Source organism: Passer domesticus, unplaced genomic scaffold (assembly GCF_036417665.1).
Source record: "Passer domesticus isolate bPasDom1 unplaced genomic scaffold, bPasDom1.hap1 HAP1_SCAFFOLD_44, whole genome shotgun sequence".
NCBI classification, from domain to species: domain Eukaryota; kingdom Metazoa; phylum Chordata; class Aves; order Passeriformes; family Passeridae; genus Passer; species Passer domesticus.
The window spans coordinates 1,640,612-1,658,110 of NW_026990160.1; the positions used below are offsets into that span (position 1 = coordinate 1,640,612).

A 17,499-nucleotide genomic window follows, 5' to 3' on the forward strand; every position below is an offset into this window, starting at 1 on the left:
GGCTTGACTGTGCAAGCTCCCTCTCCAGGCACAGCCAGACACCTCCAGCCCCCTGCCAAAGGCTGATCCACCAGCTCTCTGCACTGTGCCTGAAAACGCCCTTTGTCTCTTGACTTCCCAGTTTCAAGCAGAGCACAGACTGCCAACATCTGCTGATCTCTCCTGCAATTCTTACTCAGCTCATTCAGCTCCCTTCTGCCTGGGCAGAGCTGAAGCAGGATTTCAATGAGTTCAGATTTCACCTGAGGCTTAGAAGCAATTCACATTGATCAGGATGTCAGTTAGACAGGTAGACCACAGGTTAATGATGATGAGATGCTTCAGCCAGAGCTGATTGTTGTATTGTTTACCATGATGAGCTTCTTGATAGAAGGAAGTGGAGTAAGTGAACTGTTAGAAGAACATCTTGAAACCAGCAGAACAATGGTTAGCACCTGGGCTTGATGTCAATCAGTCACTAAGCAGGGGACCTTGGATGGTGCCAGAGGGTCACAGAGACCTGATGAAGACATTCCTGACTTCATCCCTTAAGACCACTGGCCCAATTGGAGACCACCGACCCAATTCCAGAGAAGAATTGCACAGGTGTGAAGGACTAATGACCTCATTTTAATACAGAGCGGGGAGGGAAGGTGCTGGGGTTGTGCACATGTATTGTGTGTAAGATCCTGGGAAATAAAGAGAGGGCAAAGAACCTTGTACAGCGCAGTCACACCTTGTAGGGACGACTCTGGTGCCGCCCGCCGGGGTTAATAAACATACCACTTTCTAACTTTAATGAGTTAGAGAGTCTCTGTCCGTGAGCCTCGGTTTAACAACTCATAGCCTGATCCTAAATGAGAATAATCCCATCAGTCAGAAAGCAAAGGCTGCAGGAACTGCTCTCCTGCAAGACAGGCTCTTGTCAGCCAGATTTCCTGCTGGAAGCCAGCTGTGACCAAGCCAGCTGGTGCTGTCTGCCGTGGAAACCATCTGAAGCAGCCTCGTCCCTCTCCTCCCCATGAATCCAACTTCAGCCTGGCCTGAAGGAAGTCCTGATGCACAGCCTTGCTTTTAGCAGCCTCCACTCCCAGCTCACACTTTGCCTGTGTGTCCTGAGCTGGGCTGCCCTGCTGGAGCAGAGCTTCTCCTGTGCTTGCCTACTGCTGCAGCTGAAGGGGAGCCCCAAGGACAGGAGCTTTTATGGCTGCTGCCCCACCATCAGGAGAACCCTGGCAGATCAGCACTGCAAGGACTTCATCTGTGGCAGCACCAGCACCCAAACCAAGGTTTGGTCTGTGCCCCACGCCTGCCCACACCACAGTCCCACTGTTTTGGTGAAGAAGGGAGATGATGAAGAAGATGTGACTCAACACCATGGAGCTAAAGACACCTCTAGAGGCAGTGCCAAGGCAGGGCCAGAGCCCAGCTCCCTGCAGGCAGCATCTGAGCCAGGAGGGCTCACAATTAAACTAGAGAAGAAGATGTTCTGTCCCAACAGAAGGTGCTTCCTCTCTTGGGAGCCAGGGAGCCAAGAGTGGCCATCCCTGTGCTGCTTCTGGCCTTTGCTATGCAGCACCTCTGAGCTCAGAGTCCTTGGAGCAGGGAAGCCCTGCAGGGACAGTAAGCCATGGAGAGCAGGAACCCATGGCAGGCTTACTCACCTCTCCCTGAGAGGTGCCCCAGAGCCACAGTTGATCTCCTGGGGGCTCGGGGAGCAGCTGGCACGTGAGGCCTCCCCGGGCACCAGCACCTCAGAGCTGGGGCCTTCCTCCACGTGGCACAGCGCCGTGGCACTGGAGATGCTGTTGAGGTGGCCAGAGAAGGGCAAGGAGACCTGCTGGCTCTCTCCTGGCTGCAGCACACCTGACACTGGCAGGATACTGGAAGCCTGCATGGAAGCCAGGAGAGATGGAGGTGTTGAGCATGGAAATGGATGCAGAAGAGCAGCTTGGAGCAAAGTGCAGCTGCAGCCAGAGGGGCCTATTCCCCAAACACTGCCAGAATCACCCTGATCTCATCCTGCATCCATGCCACTGACCAGTGCAGGGACCATGGGGAAAATCTCCTCCCATCCTCACGGGTCAATGCATTCATGAGTACATGACATGAAAGTGAACTGGGATGTCTCCTGGCACTAGAAATTCTCTCTGATGCACAACTTGCCTTGAAAAAGTTTCAAAACTTACTGCTTTTAGAAAAGGAGGAGACTCAGAGTGAGAGCTCTTGGAGCTGAGCAAAGGACTCCCAGCCCAGCTCATCTGACTCCTGAGGCTCTTCCCCTCTCTGATTTAAATGCTGCTCCCTCAAGGTGCTACAGCAAAAGCTCCTGCAAAACCTTCCTCTGGACCACCTGAGGAGTTGCAGGGGGAGCAGTGCCCTCCATAGGGGCTGCACAGCGTCCTTGGGCAGCCCCACAACGTGTCCTGCACGGCCTCTCCAACACCCAGCTGCTCCAGCAGCACTTTGTGCTGGGCCTGCAGGGATGGGAGGCCCCTCTGTGGCCAATGCTCAGGGCCACCAGTGGCACTGGCAGCTCCAGCCCTGCTTGCCACACTGCCAGTGTGCAAGGGAGACAGATTCCCTCTTCCCTTCTCCGCTCCCAGGGCAGTGTGCGGTGCGTCCACGCAGCACCTGAATCCCTCCAGGCCTGCTGGGAGGTGAGGGTTTGCAGGAGCTTGTGGTGGCACCTGAAAAACAAGCCATTCCCTACGCCTGCAGGAAGAGACAGCCACTTTGCCAAGTCCCAGTTTGTAAGACAGCTTCAGGGCCAGCAGTGCAAGAGCAGCTCTCGGGTGACAGCAGAGACCTGCAAACAGGGAGTCTGGCTGGGCTGGGAAGAGGGCACATGGAGATCAGGATTCATCCCAGCTTGCTCTGCCAAGGAAGCTGCAGCTCTTCCCATCATGATGCAGATGAAAGCCTCATCTTGCATTGGGAAGGCAACAAGGCAAAAAATGCCACACTCAACACAGGCCTGTAGGATCTGAGTGAGCTTCTCCAAGGAAAACTCTCCTATTTCTCCCTCCCACTGCCCCATGTCCAGCCACTGGCCCTGCTGCCCAGCCACTGTCAGGGCACAGGACAGCAGGGCAGCAAAAAGGGAGCTCAGCAGGAGCATGACTTGCTGGTGGCAGGCTGGGGAGGCAGCACAAGCAGTAGGTGTACAAGAAAATCTACCTCTACTCCTGAAGACTGGGTCAAATCCTGCTCTTCAGTCAGGGCTGTGGCTGCCTCCTGCTTTCCAGCCTTGAAGTGCCTCCATCGAGACGCTGGGCAATGCAAACATGTTCTCATCTCCTTTGGTGGTTGGGGAGTGAATTGAGGTGGGTGAAGCTCATCTCTGGAAAAGAAGATAACTGTGAACAGGGACCTGCAGTGGGAGGGAGGGACACCTGCACCAGCAGCTCCTGCTCAGGATGCAGCCCCTGGCTGGCTGCTGGCACCTTGAACTGAGAAATGCTTTGATCCAGCCCTTCCCAATCCAGGCTGGAGCAGGTCTGCTCTAAAGGCAGCCCAGGGACGACACTGAGCTGCTGCAGCAGCTGCAACTGCTTGCACTGAGGAACTGCAGAGGACAGGGATGAACACCCTGTGGGCATGCAGAAAGCACAGTGGGAGAGGAAAAGACAGAGAAGGCAAGCAAAAAGGGCAGATTTGAGACATCCAGGGGCAGACCCAGGCAGTGACAGCCAGCACAGCCCCCCCAGGGCCCAACAGCAGAAACTCTGCAGCTCCACCAGGTATTTATCAGGAATGTTTCCCTGACACTGCTGGGGGCTTGGCTGACATTTTCCAACACTCCCAGGGGACTCAGGTGGCATTCCCCATGCATCCAGACATACATACATGGGCTGTAGTGCTGGGATCCTGCCAGACTCCATCAGCCTTGGGCTTGGCGAGGTTTCTGCCAGCTGTCCAGAGCTCCATAACTGTTTTCTCTGTCCCAGGAAGCAGGCAAGAAACATTTTTAAAAAAACCCAAAGCAAACCACAACAGGGAAACCTAAAAATCCTTCAACAGCTCAACCCTGCTCTAGTTATTTCTTTAGGGACAGCTACCACTCTCCAGCTGAAATGCTGGGCTTTTGGAGAAAAAATAAATAGATAATTACATGTTCACCTCCAAATTTAAAAGGATCAAGGTAAGAGAATCTTTCAAACTACAAATTATTGGCCCAAAGGTAAAAGCTTTGCAAGAAATCTCTAGTTCAGACCAGGCTGACAGTTAAACAACTGGTTCCTCTGGTGGGGAGAAACCCTCCTCTTTAAGGTAAGCAGTCTGAGAGTTGAAAGCAACTGTTCTGTCAAACCTCAGGCTCCCTGGCACAGCCTGCCTTGCCTGTCCTTCCTCTTCACTGATTTACATGCAGTGCCACAATGGCCCAGGTTCAGATGTTTGGTGCCATCCAGGGAATTTGGCATTGTCATTTCCTTATGTTTTAATGTAAGTTTCAATCCTTGCAACCACTCTTCAAATGCCAGCTTTCCTTTCGTTGACAGAAAGCTCAAGGTTCCCAGAAATATTCTGACATCCCCTTTTGCGCTCAGAGAGATACCATTTCCAAACAGATGTTTCCAAAGTTAACAGCATTTTCAAGAGTAATGCACTAAAGTGGCCCTGGATTCCAGCTCAGACCAACGACATTCTGTGCCAGACACTGAGATTACCACCCGTGAGGCACGAGCTGTTTGTGCCACCCATCCCTCCTGGCCTTCTCCACAGCAGCCTGTGCCTGTTTTCCCCGGCAGAATCCCTGTGCCCTTTGCAGCCTGCCAGGAGCAGCTGCACAGAGGCACACATCTCCCCTGCACTCACCAGTGGGTTTCTCTCATCCCCGAACACGCCGATGAGAACATTGGTGCGATGCGTGCCCAGCGCCTGCACTTCCACCAGCACTGGGATCTCTGCAGTGCTGTGAGGCTGGACAATCCCACAGGGCCTGGGGCTGGAGTAGAGCACAGCAGCGTCCTCCTTGCGTTTCTGCAAGAGACACAATGAAATGCAGCTTCAGAGGCACCTCTGAAGAAACTTTACACTCCCTAACATCCACCGCAACAGCAACTGACACACGTGTTTAAAAATGCCCAGGACAAAGGTAAAAGGCACAAACAAGATGCAAGAATTGTAGGCTTAGCATTCCCAGGGGATCCTGCAAGGAGGCTGCCAGCACAGGCACTGGTGTCTGTGGATGCAGCAGCTTTCACAGCCCTCTAAGATCTCCCACAAGAAAACACCCTGAAGACTAGAACATCAACTGTTCCCTCAGCAGGTTAAACTGCATCCTCAAGTTTACATTCGGGTAGGATCCTGTTCTCAGCAGATCTTTAAGACTGAATAGAAATCAGCAAGGTCATGTCCAAATCCTTTTTCCCCCTAATAAGCTCCTCAATAATATTTGAGAGGGGGAGGTGGATGGGATGCCAAACCTGTTCAATAAGCCCGTAGCAGCCAGGCAGGTGGCTGGGATTCCTAATGATGAACTTCTTCTCATAGGGCACCTTCAGGAGGCACTCATCATATTGCAGCACATGGGGGGACACTTGCAGCTTTGGAACGAGACATCTGGACAAAGAGATGAGCCCAGGGGAATCAGAGATACTGAGAGAATGGAGAACATTTACCCCCAAAGATTGTAAAACAGAGCATAACAGCCCTGCAGTGATAAATTGCCTTCTACGTCTTCCCGCTCCAACAGGTCTTGTCAAGGAGGGGCAAACCCTGAGAGGCAGCACCCAGAGGCTGCCAAGTGCCCCAGGCAGAGCACTTTGTCCCACAGCTGCCTCAGCCCCTCCTTTCCCCAGGAAGCCTTGCAAGGACTCCTGTAACACTCCCAGTGACCCATGAGCTCTAGGGGAGCCATCCCAACAAGGATCAGAGCTCACTAATGCTCAAGGAACACACAACTCCAGTGTCCCAGGAAAAATGACTCCCTTCTCTGCCATGGTGCTGTTGCCCTGCCTGGGAACTCAGCTGCTTGCCCCAGCCTTGGAGGGCACGAGACACCAGCTGCCCTCCAGAGTGGCTGATCAGCCCCTCCCAGGCCCTACAGCTCCCTGGCTCCTTCCCTCCACAGCTCCAGGCACTGACTGTCCCCAGCCCCACCTGCTTGACAAAATGCCAGCCCAGGCACTGCCTGGATGGCTCTGCCTGGGAGAGGGAACAGCCCCAGGGAACTGCATCCCTCCTGGCATTCCACTGACACCCACAGCAGCACAGCAGGATGGAATTCTGCTGCAGCAACAACCACTTTTGCTCTCAGCTCTGAGAACATTCAGGCTCAGAGTGGGAAGCAGAGGGAAGGAGAAAATCTAGAGCTGAGCTGCCACACCAAGGGCTGCTTTCCCCTCCTGAGCCCTTGCCCTCAGCACTCTTGCTGGCAGCCACTTCCCCCCTGCCATGTGCCCTCATGAACAGAACCAGAGCCTGGCTCTCAGCAGGCTGCTTGCTGTGTCCCAAACCAATGCACGGTGCTCGCACCCAGCACAACTCCACCTCTTGCAGCAAGAAGGAGAGGAGGCCCTGGGGAAATTTGTTCCACCTCAAGCACCAAAAGCCAGGCCAAGAAATGATCTCATTCCTGGTGCCTTCAGAAAAGGGCCCAGGACCCTGCTGGGCTGGGAGCAGGGCTGCTTTTCACCACAGGCTGCTGTCCAAGCTCTGCTCTTCTCATGCCCAGCTGGCACAACATGAGCTCATGAACCAGCACTTCTCCTTGGCAGCTGCAGCCAGCAAAGCCTGGGCAAGGCAGGGGCTGGGGGAGGCCAGGCAAGGGCTGGTACCTGGCTGTGATGACCAGTGATGCCACTCCCTTGCCAAAACCCTCCAGATCCACCAGCATTTTCCTATAGAACTCCATCACCGAGTTGGAACACAGGGTCACCTGGTGGAAGAGAAGAACAGGAAATTCTTCCTTACCAAAGCTCATTATCCACGTGTGATATCCTCCAGTCCTTGAGGGAAGATTTTGTCTTGATTCTGCTGCTGCTCCATGTGTAGAGCACAGTCTCAAAGTAACAAAAGCCTTCTGGCAATAGCAGATGTGTTAAACACACCTTGCTATCAGGGCATAGCTACATTAAAACATTAGACTAAAGCTCTATGAACCACTGTATTCAAATTAAGGGGCCAATTTCTCATCTGACTACAATGACATAAATGCAGAAGAAATCTGACTTGAGCACAATGAGTTCAACTTTACAGCAGGAAGCTGAGGGCAAAGTGTGGCCCAGCAGGTGCTGGGCAGTTCATGGCTGCAGAGATTTTTGTCTCCACTGGAGATTCCTGCAGTGAACACAAATCCTTCTGCTCCCCAGGAGAGGGGAAATGAGACCAAGAAGAAAAGCTAACTGTTTTATACAATGACATCTCTCTAACAGCCACCTTCTGCCCTCATCTTTGCTCTGCCCACTTGCAATCAAATAAATGGCTCTCAAGAACACAAGAGTGACTTCTGGCCTTGACCATACGGTATGTGACCTCAGCATATGATTTTGGAAAGAAAACAGTGCTCCTTGAGGAACACCCCGAGTAAGGCAGCTGGCAGAGGCCTCAGAGCAGTGCAGATCTCTCACTCACACCATGCTCAAAGCTGGCCCCAGAGCTAAAGCCCTCCCACACTGCAGTGCAGCTGCAGCCCTGGTGCTGAAGCGTCTCTGGCTGCACTCTGCCCGTACCTGGATGTCCTGGTGTCCCTGGGGCAGGATGGTCCCTTGGCTGGGAGTGATTGTAAACTCCCGGGGCTCCACATACAAGTGAATGCCCTTCCTCCAGGCTGGGTCACTGTGGCAGCGGATCTGATCGACGCTGTCCACGGCCGGCTGCGTGCCATCGAACGACATGCGGAGCTGGAACGTCACGGGCACCGGGGAGCTGTTAGTGAGCCGGCAGCGCTGGGTGTAGGGAAAGCCTAGGAAAGGACACCAACATCCATTGAGGCTCCCATTGTGGCCTGACTCCTGCTGGGAATGGCCTGGCACAATGAAAGTGGCACTGGAGTTTAGCTCTGGATTATCTGAACTACAGCTCACCCAGAAGCTGCATGAGGAATGAATCGTCACTCAGTTCCCTTTGACACAGATTGCAGACTGCAGCCTTGAAAATGCCCACTCCTAGCCCTGCTGAACACTGCAAGCTTCTCTCTTGGCGATGGGGAGGAGCTGCCTCACCTGCCCCAAACCAGCACCAGTGATCTCCCAGTGATGAGTGTGCACCCAGACCGAGCATTTCCTCTGAGAATTCAAGCTGTCAAAATCCCTGTTCAGCCTGCCAACACTCCCACCCTTTTCAAGATAGATAAACAGTGAGTCAGCATTGAGAAGAAGCTACAGCAAATGTGAGGATGGAATCAGGAACTAGAACGTGAGGCAAAGCAGCCCAATGCAGCTTCTCTCTGCAGGATCTTTAAAGCATCTCTTGGTTTGGGCCAAACAGACTGAGCACGAGACAGCTCAGAGCCCACTCAACTGGGGGCACACCAAGCCTTGTGTGGAGATTGGCAATGAGGAACCAGGTCCCACCTCACCCAACAAACGGGGACATCGCACCCATGCTGCTCACTGGGATTGCTGCCTGCAAGGCTTTACCCCACTGGAGCTCTGGGATTTGCTTTCCATGCTGGAAAGCCAGAGATGCAGCCACTCATGGTGGGGATGTCCTGCAGAGCCTGGAGAGCAGCCACAAGCTGCTCTGCAGTGGACATCTGGCTGGGCTGGCAGCTCTGTGGGGAGGAGACTTCTCCCCAGGCCTGCTCACCAAGAGGCACTGGAACACAGATGGGGAGAAAAAACAACTGCAGCTGCAGCCCAGAGCTCCTCTGTGCCCATCCCAGTGAGCACTGCCAGCTCCAGCAGTGACTCCAGCAGGGAGGCAAGAGAGGCACAACAAGGACAAACACAGATGGCAAAACCTGCAATGAGACTGAGCTCACGGCATGCAGACAACAGTCAACAGTTCCAAAGAAGCAAAGATACAACAGCTGCCTTCAGCTGAAGAGACCTTAGGAATGAAAGCAGATCCAGCAGGATCAATCTCCTGGTTCAGAACCGTAGTTCCATTGGTTGCCTTTCTTGTTTCATTTCTTCAAAAAGGCAACTTGACAAGTGCCTCCATGGTGATGCAGGGTGGGGAAGAAGCAGCTCAGGAAAGGCAAGTAGTTTCCTTAAAAAGTCCATGACCTTCCTTGTTCTGGGTTCAGGCTTGGTAGTGAATGCTCCCCTTGGTCTGGGAAGGGGGATAGGGGGTTTGGGGGTTTTGGCCCTGGGGGTGGGCTTTTCCCTCGGGGGTTTTTGGCAGCTGTGGCGCGATGCCGTGGGCGCTGTGCAGTGGGAGCTGAGGCTGGGCAGGGAGCGGAGCTTCCCTTCCTCCCGCTCGGGGATGGGAGCTCGGCCGCGTGCTGCTGCGGGAGGTTGTGTGCTTGGCCCCGGGGCTGCCCTGGCTGCAGCTCAGCCTGGCACCCACCCTGCCTGCCTTCCCCGCTGCTGCCTGCTGCTCTGAGCCACTGCCCACATCCCCCTGCCCTCTGTCCCTCTGCAAAAGGAGCATTTCCCTCCTTCCCTCCTTCCCTGCCGCTGCCGGCTGGCAGGGGATCACTGCCCTGCCAGAGCCCACAGCTCCTCCTGCTGGGATCCTCACTGCACCAAAGGGAAAAAACGGGACTTGGCGGCTGGCAAACATCTGCTCTTGTTCTCTGGGCTCTCCTGACATAGTCTAGGAAAGAACTGTTATTCCTTTCCCCATCGTTTGAGCCCTGTAATTTCAAAGGTATCATCATTTGGAGGGAGGGGCTCATCTTTCCATTCCAGGAAGATCCCCACCTTTCTTGGCAGATATCTGTCTTTTCAAGCAGGACAGAGACACCAGAAAATCCTGACTTTCTCTGCCTTGCTTCTGTTTGATCTGACAATGGCCAAATGCTCCCTGCGGCACCAGCAGCCCTGCAGTTCCCACCCTGAAGAGGCTGCTGGGGCAGAGCAGGAGGGAGGGATGCTTTTCCCTTGGAAGGCACAGATCCCTCCCGCTGTGTCCCAGCCCAGGCAGCACTCACCAAAGGAGATGTCCCCGAAGTCGAGCTCAGGGAGGTCGAAGTGCAAACTGGGTCCAGTGACGCTGCCCCTGCATGGCGAGGACAGAGCAGGAAATGCCTTGGTTCAAGGAATTGCAAAGCTCCGGCTGTCGTGGCTCGGGGGCACAAACCTGGTGTCAGGGCACCGTGCCTTTCAAACCTGCACACACCATGTGCTCAGCACAGTGCCCCGGGGCACAGGAGGCAGCTAAAGCCAAGTGGCCAGCAGCCAGCAGCCACTGATGGGCTCTGGGCACAGGGCAGGCAGGAAAAGCCCCCGGGATGCTGCTGGTCCCATGAAGGACCCTGAACACACAGCCAGACATGGCTCCGGGCCTCAGTTTCCCCATCTGCAATGGGATGGGCATCAAGGTGTCCCCACAAACTTCTGTAACCAGCCCTTCCAGCCACAGGTTCCTGCTTTGCTACTTCTTAGCTGGAACTGCTGTTCCCATGGAGGAGCTTTCTCAGCAGAGTTTGACCCACACCATCATTACAGACACAGTTGTGAGCCATGAACCCAGGGCAGCCCCAAACATCCTCTGAAAAGAGCAGCAACACTTCTACACAGGGCACAGATGAATCCTAGAGGAAAGGAGCAGCTTGTCAGCAGTGCAGCAGCTGGCACAGCCAAGAGCAACAGCTTCAACAACCAAACAAGGGGGTCCTGAATCTAGCACAGCACCTCACCTGTCCTTGAACTCAGCAGACACACTGCAAAAGTCACCAACGCCCACTGAAAGCAGCACTTGGAGCTGCACAACACTCACCAGTTGATTTCATGGCTGATGCCAATCCATGCCCTCTCTGCCTTGTGGTTAAAAATCAAGGCCCAGTGACCTGTGCCTTCTGTTGGATTCACAGCACTGCCCCTGGCTCTGCTCCACACATCTCAACAAGAGACACCTGCCCTTGCTCAAGGAGAAAGCTGCTGATGCACAAACATCCCATGGCCACTTTGGGGGAGGGACAGAGGAGAATCACTTATTGGATGGTGGAAGGTTCCCTCTTGATCTCCAAAATAAAAAAGCAGCACTTTTCCTCCAAAATCAAAGCCATCACCATTCTTTCTCCACTGGGGGCAGACCTACTCACCACTTTGCTCTTGCTAAGTAATAATTTCCTTGTTCTTTTTCATCCATCTCCCTTATCTTATTGCCATAATCCAGTGCAGATTGCTTTCATTTCTTCACTGCCTTGCCCCAGTGCCTCCCAAGAGCAGCAGCCTAGCTCCAAAGCTGCAGAGCAGCCAGCATCAGCTCTCCTGCTCCCACTGCATTATCCTAGCAGCCCATGGCTCAGGCTGGCAGGGACAAGGCCTCGTGCTGCTGTGGTGCTGAGCACTGAGCTCTGCCTCCCCTATCATCACCCCTTGTCCCTTGTGCTGGGCCAGGATGATCTCTTGCCATGGCACCAGCCCAGGGGATGGTGCCCAAGTCCTTGGCACAGTTCCTGCTGCACAGTTCCCTGACTCCCACATCAGCCCTTGCCTGGCTGTGCACAGGAGGCACCAGAGCCCTCTGGGCACAGCAGCTGGGAGCACAGCTTGTCCCCCACAGCATGGCCATGGGAGGGGAGGTGAGGCTGCTGCTGCCCATCTGGCATGGATTATTGACAGAAGTTTTTAAAAGCACTGCTGCTGCTGCAGAATGCCCCAGGCTGGCCCATCTCCAAAGCCCTGGGGGCCTTGCTGGCTCTTCAGCTGGGACATCCCAGAGCAGCTGCTGCCCAAAGCTGATCCATCCCACTGCCTGCCATGGCCCAGGGCAGAGGGAGATCCCTGCAGGGAGGAGTCATTCCAGCTCCAGGTACCACACAGGGCAGGAGGCATCCTCCCACTAAAGCAGTGCCAGCATCAGAGCAGAGATGAAGACCTCAGCAAACACCTTTTCTCTCTGCTCCACCCCAACAGGAGATAGGTGGGGCATGTCCCAGAGACAGCTCCAGATGTGCCCACCAAGCTCCCAGGGTCCTTACCTGATGGTCAGGATGGCAGGCGTAGGAGATCCAGCCACACTGAACCGGAATTCTTCCTCAAACCTCCCCAACACGGTGGCACTGAAGGAGATCTGGAGAGTCTGGCTCCCACCTGCTGCAATGATGCCCTCCTGGGGTGCCAACTTGAAGCCCAAGCCCGCCTTTGTGGCTGCAGGGATGTATCTGAAGGGAGCATCAAGAGCTCCTTGGTTGATCAGGTTCACCTGCAGCAGCAAGAAAGCAAAGTGGAAATCCATGTGGAATATTCCCTTCTTGGGAGCTATTGTCTAAGGATGCAATGAACAGCCAGAAAAGGCAGAAGATGCTTTGTGCTGCTGAATGGCACAAGTCAAAAGATACAAGAGGACAAGTTCTGCCTTTGGGTTTGCATGCAATGCAGTGGCAGCTGCACAGAGCTGCAGTCACCCTGGGGTTATCCCATGGACACAGAGCAGTGCACCTCTGGGCAGCATCACCCAGCTCATGGAGACCTGGCCCTGAGAGCAACGTGGGGTGATTGCAGCTGCCTAGTGAATCAGCACTGAGCTGCTGCTGGCCCAGCCTGCACAGCTCCAACAGCACCATCACCTCAGTCACCTTTTCCCACACCATGAAAACAAGACATTGCTAATGAGGCATCAGCATAAAAATGTACAGACAGCACCATCTTTTGGTGAGAGAACTCAGGGTGTCTTTCTCTTCCCCAGCCAAGCTTTTGAAAGTGTTTGCCCTGATGCAGTGCCTCATTTCCTGCCTCTTTTCAGTTGCTCTTTCATGAGTTTTTTACAGGCTTGACACTATTGGGGGGTGGAGGCAAATAGGTAGAAAAATCCTGTTCTTTATTCCCAGGAACACTTTTCTCTTTCCAGAGCCAGAGATGCACCAAGGCTGAAGTGTGGGACTGGTCAGCAAGGGACAGAACTCCCAAGGCTTTCCTGGGACTTCCAGGAATGAGCAGGAGACCCTTGACTGGAAGCTGTTGGCAGTGGACTGAAGCTCAAAGGCAGCCAGTTGGTTCCAGCTGCTTCTGCAGAGCCCAGTCCAAAGGTGCCTTGTGTCTGGCACTGCCACAAAAGCCTCTGAACATGCAGCTTTTGCACCCAGTGCTGGTTTCACCTGCCAAGGCCTTGTTTTGCAGGAAGCCTCCCAGCTGATCCCTAAGGAAGGCTGCCCAAAAGCAGGGGCTGGGGCTTCATGAACAACAGACACACCTTTCTGACCCCCCAGACTGGACCAGCACATCAAATATTCCCTGCTCACAACTGCCCAGGCTGGCAGGAATTCCACAGCTCCACCAGGCTTGCTGCTGCCTCAGGAGCCATCAGCATCCATCCCCAGCCCTGCTGCTCACCTCACAGACATGGGGGGTGTTGACAAAAATGTCCCCAAGCTCCAGAGTGTCAGAGCTGAGCTCAACCAAGGGTCCTTGGCCTTCCCCTCTGAGCTGCAGGGGCAGCCTGCTCTCACGGCCTGGGGAGAGATGTCCATTTCAGTACAAGCATTCCCTCTGTCACACTGTCTTTTCCAGGCTGCCTCAGTGCTAGTCCCTGACTCTGAGCTGGATGCCACCAGCTCCTGATGCTGCAGGACAAGATATGAACCCTTCTCTTCCCTCAGCAGATATCCCTTGGGGCTGACTTCTAATTCCTAACCCATTCCTCGGGCTGGTTTCCAATTGGAGCCACCAGTTTGCTGAGTTTCAAACATCTCTGGGGTCCTGGAGTGGCAGACCAAGGAGTAATGGGTAGAAATTGAAAGAAAGGAAATTTAGGTTAGATATTTGGGATGACATTTTTTCCTGTGAGGGTGGTGAGACACTGGAGCAGGTTCCCCAGGGAAGTTGTGCAGGTCCCAGCCCTGCAAGTGTTCAAAGCCAGGCTGGATGGGGCTTGCAGCTACCTGCTCTAGGGGGAGGTGTCCCTGCCCATGGCAGGGGCCTTGGCACTAGATGATCTTTAAGGTCCACTCCATCCTTAACATCCTAGGACTCTGTGCTTTCCTTCCCATGCACCTAGAGGAGCTTGGAAATCCATTCAGGGAAGGCACAAAGCTCATCCAGAGCTTGGCAATCAACAAACTACCTGGCCCAGCAGCACAGGACTTTGTTGCCCAAGTCCTCACCTTCTGACCCTCAGCACTGGGCTCTGTTTCCACAGACTGAGAGCTGCAAGGTGACAGCTCCCACACAGGGAGAGAAGCAGCTGCTGGCCAAGGCTGCTCCTTCTACCAACAGCCTGGGCTCAGTGGGGCTCAGCCCCCTCTGCTCTGGTGCTGTCTGGCCAGTGGGAGCTGATCCAGGCTCAGGGAGCACATTTCTAACCCAGCTCCTGCCACCTGATGATGGATCCATGTCCAGTGGAGCCATCCTGGAGGCCAGGGGCCTGCAGGGGCTTAGTGCTTGTTCACTGAAGCTGCTCTGCTCTGCAGCTCTCTGGCCTTTGAGGAAATGCTGGCAAAGCCATGGCATGAAAACCTCTCCCTGCACTGCCTGGGCTGTGCTGGGATCAGGAGCCCAGACACAGCACTCTGAGCCCTGGCCTTGCACGGGACACTCCCTGGGAGCTGCAGGGCCACTGGGGATGTGCCAGCACTGCCCTGCTGGCCAGGGACTCTTCCCAGCATTGCCAGGGCAGCCCAGTGGGCTCAGGCTTGCACCATGGCTGCACTGAGGGGGAGAAGCAGGGCACAGGAGCTGCACCTGAGATGCTGCAACAAGCCACACTTTGATACTCCACTGCTTCCAGGGGTTTGAAAGTCATCTTGATTTTGGCCAAACCATCCGGCTCAATTTCTCCCTCCTACAACAGAAACAGCAAAACATTTCTCTTCAAACTTCACATTTCTTGTTTTCAACCATAGTCCTGTAAGCCTTTGTTTAGAGCATCAGTGATGAGTGAACAACACAAGGAGCCCAAGGAAACCCTCCAAATCCAGCTCAACACAGTGCTGGAAGCTCTCAATGCTGGTCAGGTCCCACTCTCCACAATTTCCTACTGCTCTGACACAAGCTCTTGCTCACACCATGCTGCTGTCAGCTGCAGTGGGATGTAACTGCCAATGTGCACTGGTGGCTCTTCACAAGGAGAGATCATGATCCCCTCCCCCAGAAATAAAAATATTAGTTTAACCTGTTTTGAAAGAAAGCAGAGGTTGGGATTATTCTGGGCTTTACTCCAAGGGGAGAAGGGATTTTGCAGTGTGCAGACACCAGGCATTCATCATCTCTCACAATGCCAGTGCTCAGAATCAGGGCTCTGGCTGATGGCAGCACGTGGCAGTTTGCTTGCACAAACAGAAAAGGAAAAGGTTTTCTGTCCCTGTGTGCAGGAGAACTCAAAAGGCCCAGTGAAACCTTCCAGCCTTGTGTCCAGGCTCTCAGATGGCACTGGAAGGCAGACTCAGAAATAGTGCAAGGCGTGGTTACAGGAGGCCATTGGCATTTCTGGGATTAACCTTGGGCTGAGTTTGGCCTCCTTTTCCCAGCCAACCTTGCCAGCTTCAGGTCAGTGTGTGAGCTGGCAGTGCTGCAACAGCCTCTGCTGAGCCCCACGTGTGGGGGCAGCCCCTGCCTACAAGAACTGCTCCCTGTGACACTGCAAGGACACGCATGGAGTGCCCTGAGCTCCAGCCCTGGCAGCAGAGCTCGGCTTTGTCAGGCTCCCAGCCCTGCCTTGACCCTCCAGGGCAGAAATGCTTTGAGCATTTTAGCATTTTTAGGTGAGCTCTGCAGCTGCACCAGAAACTCCATGCCCTCCCTCCCAGCATGTGGGGCCAGCTGAGGATCTGCCCAGTGACCACAGCCAGGGTTGCAGTGGGTGGGAGGAGGAAGAGGGAGAGGAGGAAGAGGAGGAAAATGAGGTTCTCAGCTATCACTTACCATTGGCTCAATGACAGAAACGTCATCAGAGAACATGGGGTCCTGGTGCACCTTTGCCATCTCCCCTGGGGCTCTCAGGCTGGCAGCACGATCTTCACAAGAGCCCTTCTCCTTCCCTGTTTCTTTCTCCTCCATTAATTTTTCCAGCCACAGCTCTCTCTGTGACTGCCCAAAAAGACTCTGCCTGCAGCCAGAGGAGAGACAAAGCCAGCAGGTCGTTTAATAAGCCACAGATTTGCAGAGAGAAGTGTGAGTGCAGGAGAGCAAAGCACATGGGAAGGAGCAGCAGTGTGACTGATGAGCAATGCCACGACTGACTCTCACCATTAACAGACAAATACCATGTCTATAGGTTAAGAAAAGGGTTTTTTACCCCCTGAGTTGTTATCAAGGGACAGCCGGGGTTGGGGTATTTGGGAGGGTCAGCTTGTCACCATGGTGACATCTGACCTCCAATCAAGATGGAGGAAGTGAACTCCACCACAGGACAGCGAAGAAGGGGTCGATGGTCAGAATTTTGGGAGAGGCTAAAGGGTTAAAAGGCAAAACCTCCATTGTGTGGGTGAGCACACCTGGGGAAAATCCTTCCGTAACATCTTCTCTATCCAGTCTTCTGTTGTATTTTTGATAAGGTTTAATCAACCTTTCTAAACTTAGGAAAAGTGAGTGGCTATTTCTCACAAGCAGCCGCTCCCCAGCAAGGGCTGACCCCAAGCCCTGGGGGTCTCAGAGGGATCACAGGATAACTTGCTGTTCACTGGCACAGCAGGTAGTTTTACTCCACACCTGCAGGCTGGCGAGAGGTTTCCAAAGCCAGAATCCCTCAAGGGAACCTCCTGGCTCAAAGCCTCTGCCAAAACTGAGGGACAATCCACCAGCCACTTCAAGTGGCTTTTCCTCCCACTGAGCTGCTGGGGGAGGCAGATAAAGATTATGGAGCAGGACTTCCCTGGGAAGGGGAGACAGAGCTGGGTTGCAGCTCCATGTTACCAGCACTGTGAAAAATGCCTATTATATTATTGGCTTTTTGCAAATAGTAAAATGAATACTATATGTGTGATGTTGGAAAGTGATGTTGTATTAATCCTTTTTTACAGACCAAGGAATAATAACTGTTGAATTTGCAGTGTGGTTCTTTGGTGTGTTTTACCTTGAAAAGATCCTGATTGAGCCTAAAAAGGGCACATTTTAGCAGTACTTCAATGAAAGGTACGCTAAGAAAGGGAGCAGTCAAAACTCTGAAAGAGTGCAAATGCACATTAGAGTAATACAGTGACATGGAAACCCAAAAGGAGGATGCCATTTCCAGTCTGAAGGATCCAATCCCAGCTCAATGAAGCACCATGAACAGGAGCACATCAAGGAAGCAGAACAGGAGGTTTCTGTGTATTTACCAGCAATGCAGTCTGGGACTGTGGGTTGTCACCCACGCTGGTAACTGTTTGCTTGGCCCAGCAGAGAAACTCTGTGCAATGTGTTGGAAATAATTATGCAGATGTGTTGGTGCACTTTGGATTTAACAGCAGCAATCAGGATTGGTCACCAGGTGAACAGCTCTTGCCTGACAAACACAAGACTCTCTGCTTTGATGCTCAGGGAGAGC

The 17,499-nt window shown here is 53.6% G+C and overlaps 1 protein-coding gene and 1 pseudogene across 2 annotated transcripts in view; both read right to left on the bottom strand.

Moving 5' to 3' along the window:
• LOC135292702 (zinc finger protein 135-like) overlaps positions 1–17,499 on the bottom strand; it is a 179,567-nt pseudogene that overhangs the window by 17,714 nt on the left and 144,354 nt on the right.
• LOC135292635 (hydrocephalus-inducing protein-like) overlaps positions 1–17,499 on the bottom strand; it is a 31,188-nt gene that overhangs the window by 1,162 nt on the left and 12,527 nt on the right. The window contains exons 7-15 of one of the 2 annotated variants that reach the window (XM_064406773.1): positions 15,897–16,080; positions 14,718–14,817; positions 13,371–13,489; positions 12,020–12,243; positions 7,656–7,888; positions 6,762–6,862; positions 5,409–5,544; positions 3,829–4,962; positions 3,160–3,322 (exon numbers count right to left, since the gene is read on the bottom strand). In XM_064406773.1, coding sequence (XP_064262843.1) covers positions 7,855–7,888; positions 12,020–12,243; positions 13,371–13,489; positions 14,718–14,817; positions 15,897–16,080 — 661 coding nt within the window. In that variant the 3' untranslated portion in view covers positions 3,160–3,322; positions 3,829–4,962; positions 5,409–5,544; positions 6,762–6,862; positions 7,656–7,854. Of the gene's footprint in view, positions 1–3,159; positions 3,323–3,828; positions 4,963–5,408; positions 5,545–6,761; positions 6,863–7,655; positions 7,889–9,601; positions 10,093–12,019; positions 12,244–13,370; positions 13,490–14,717; positions 14,818–15,896; positions 16,081–17,499 lie in introns of those variants that run through there. The other variant, XM_064406772.1, reaches the window with a different exon arrangement.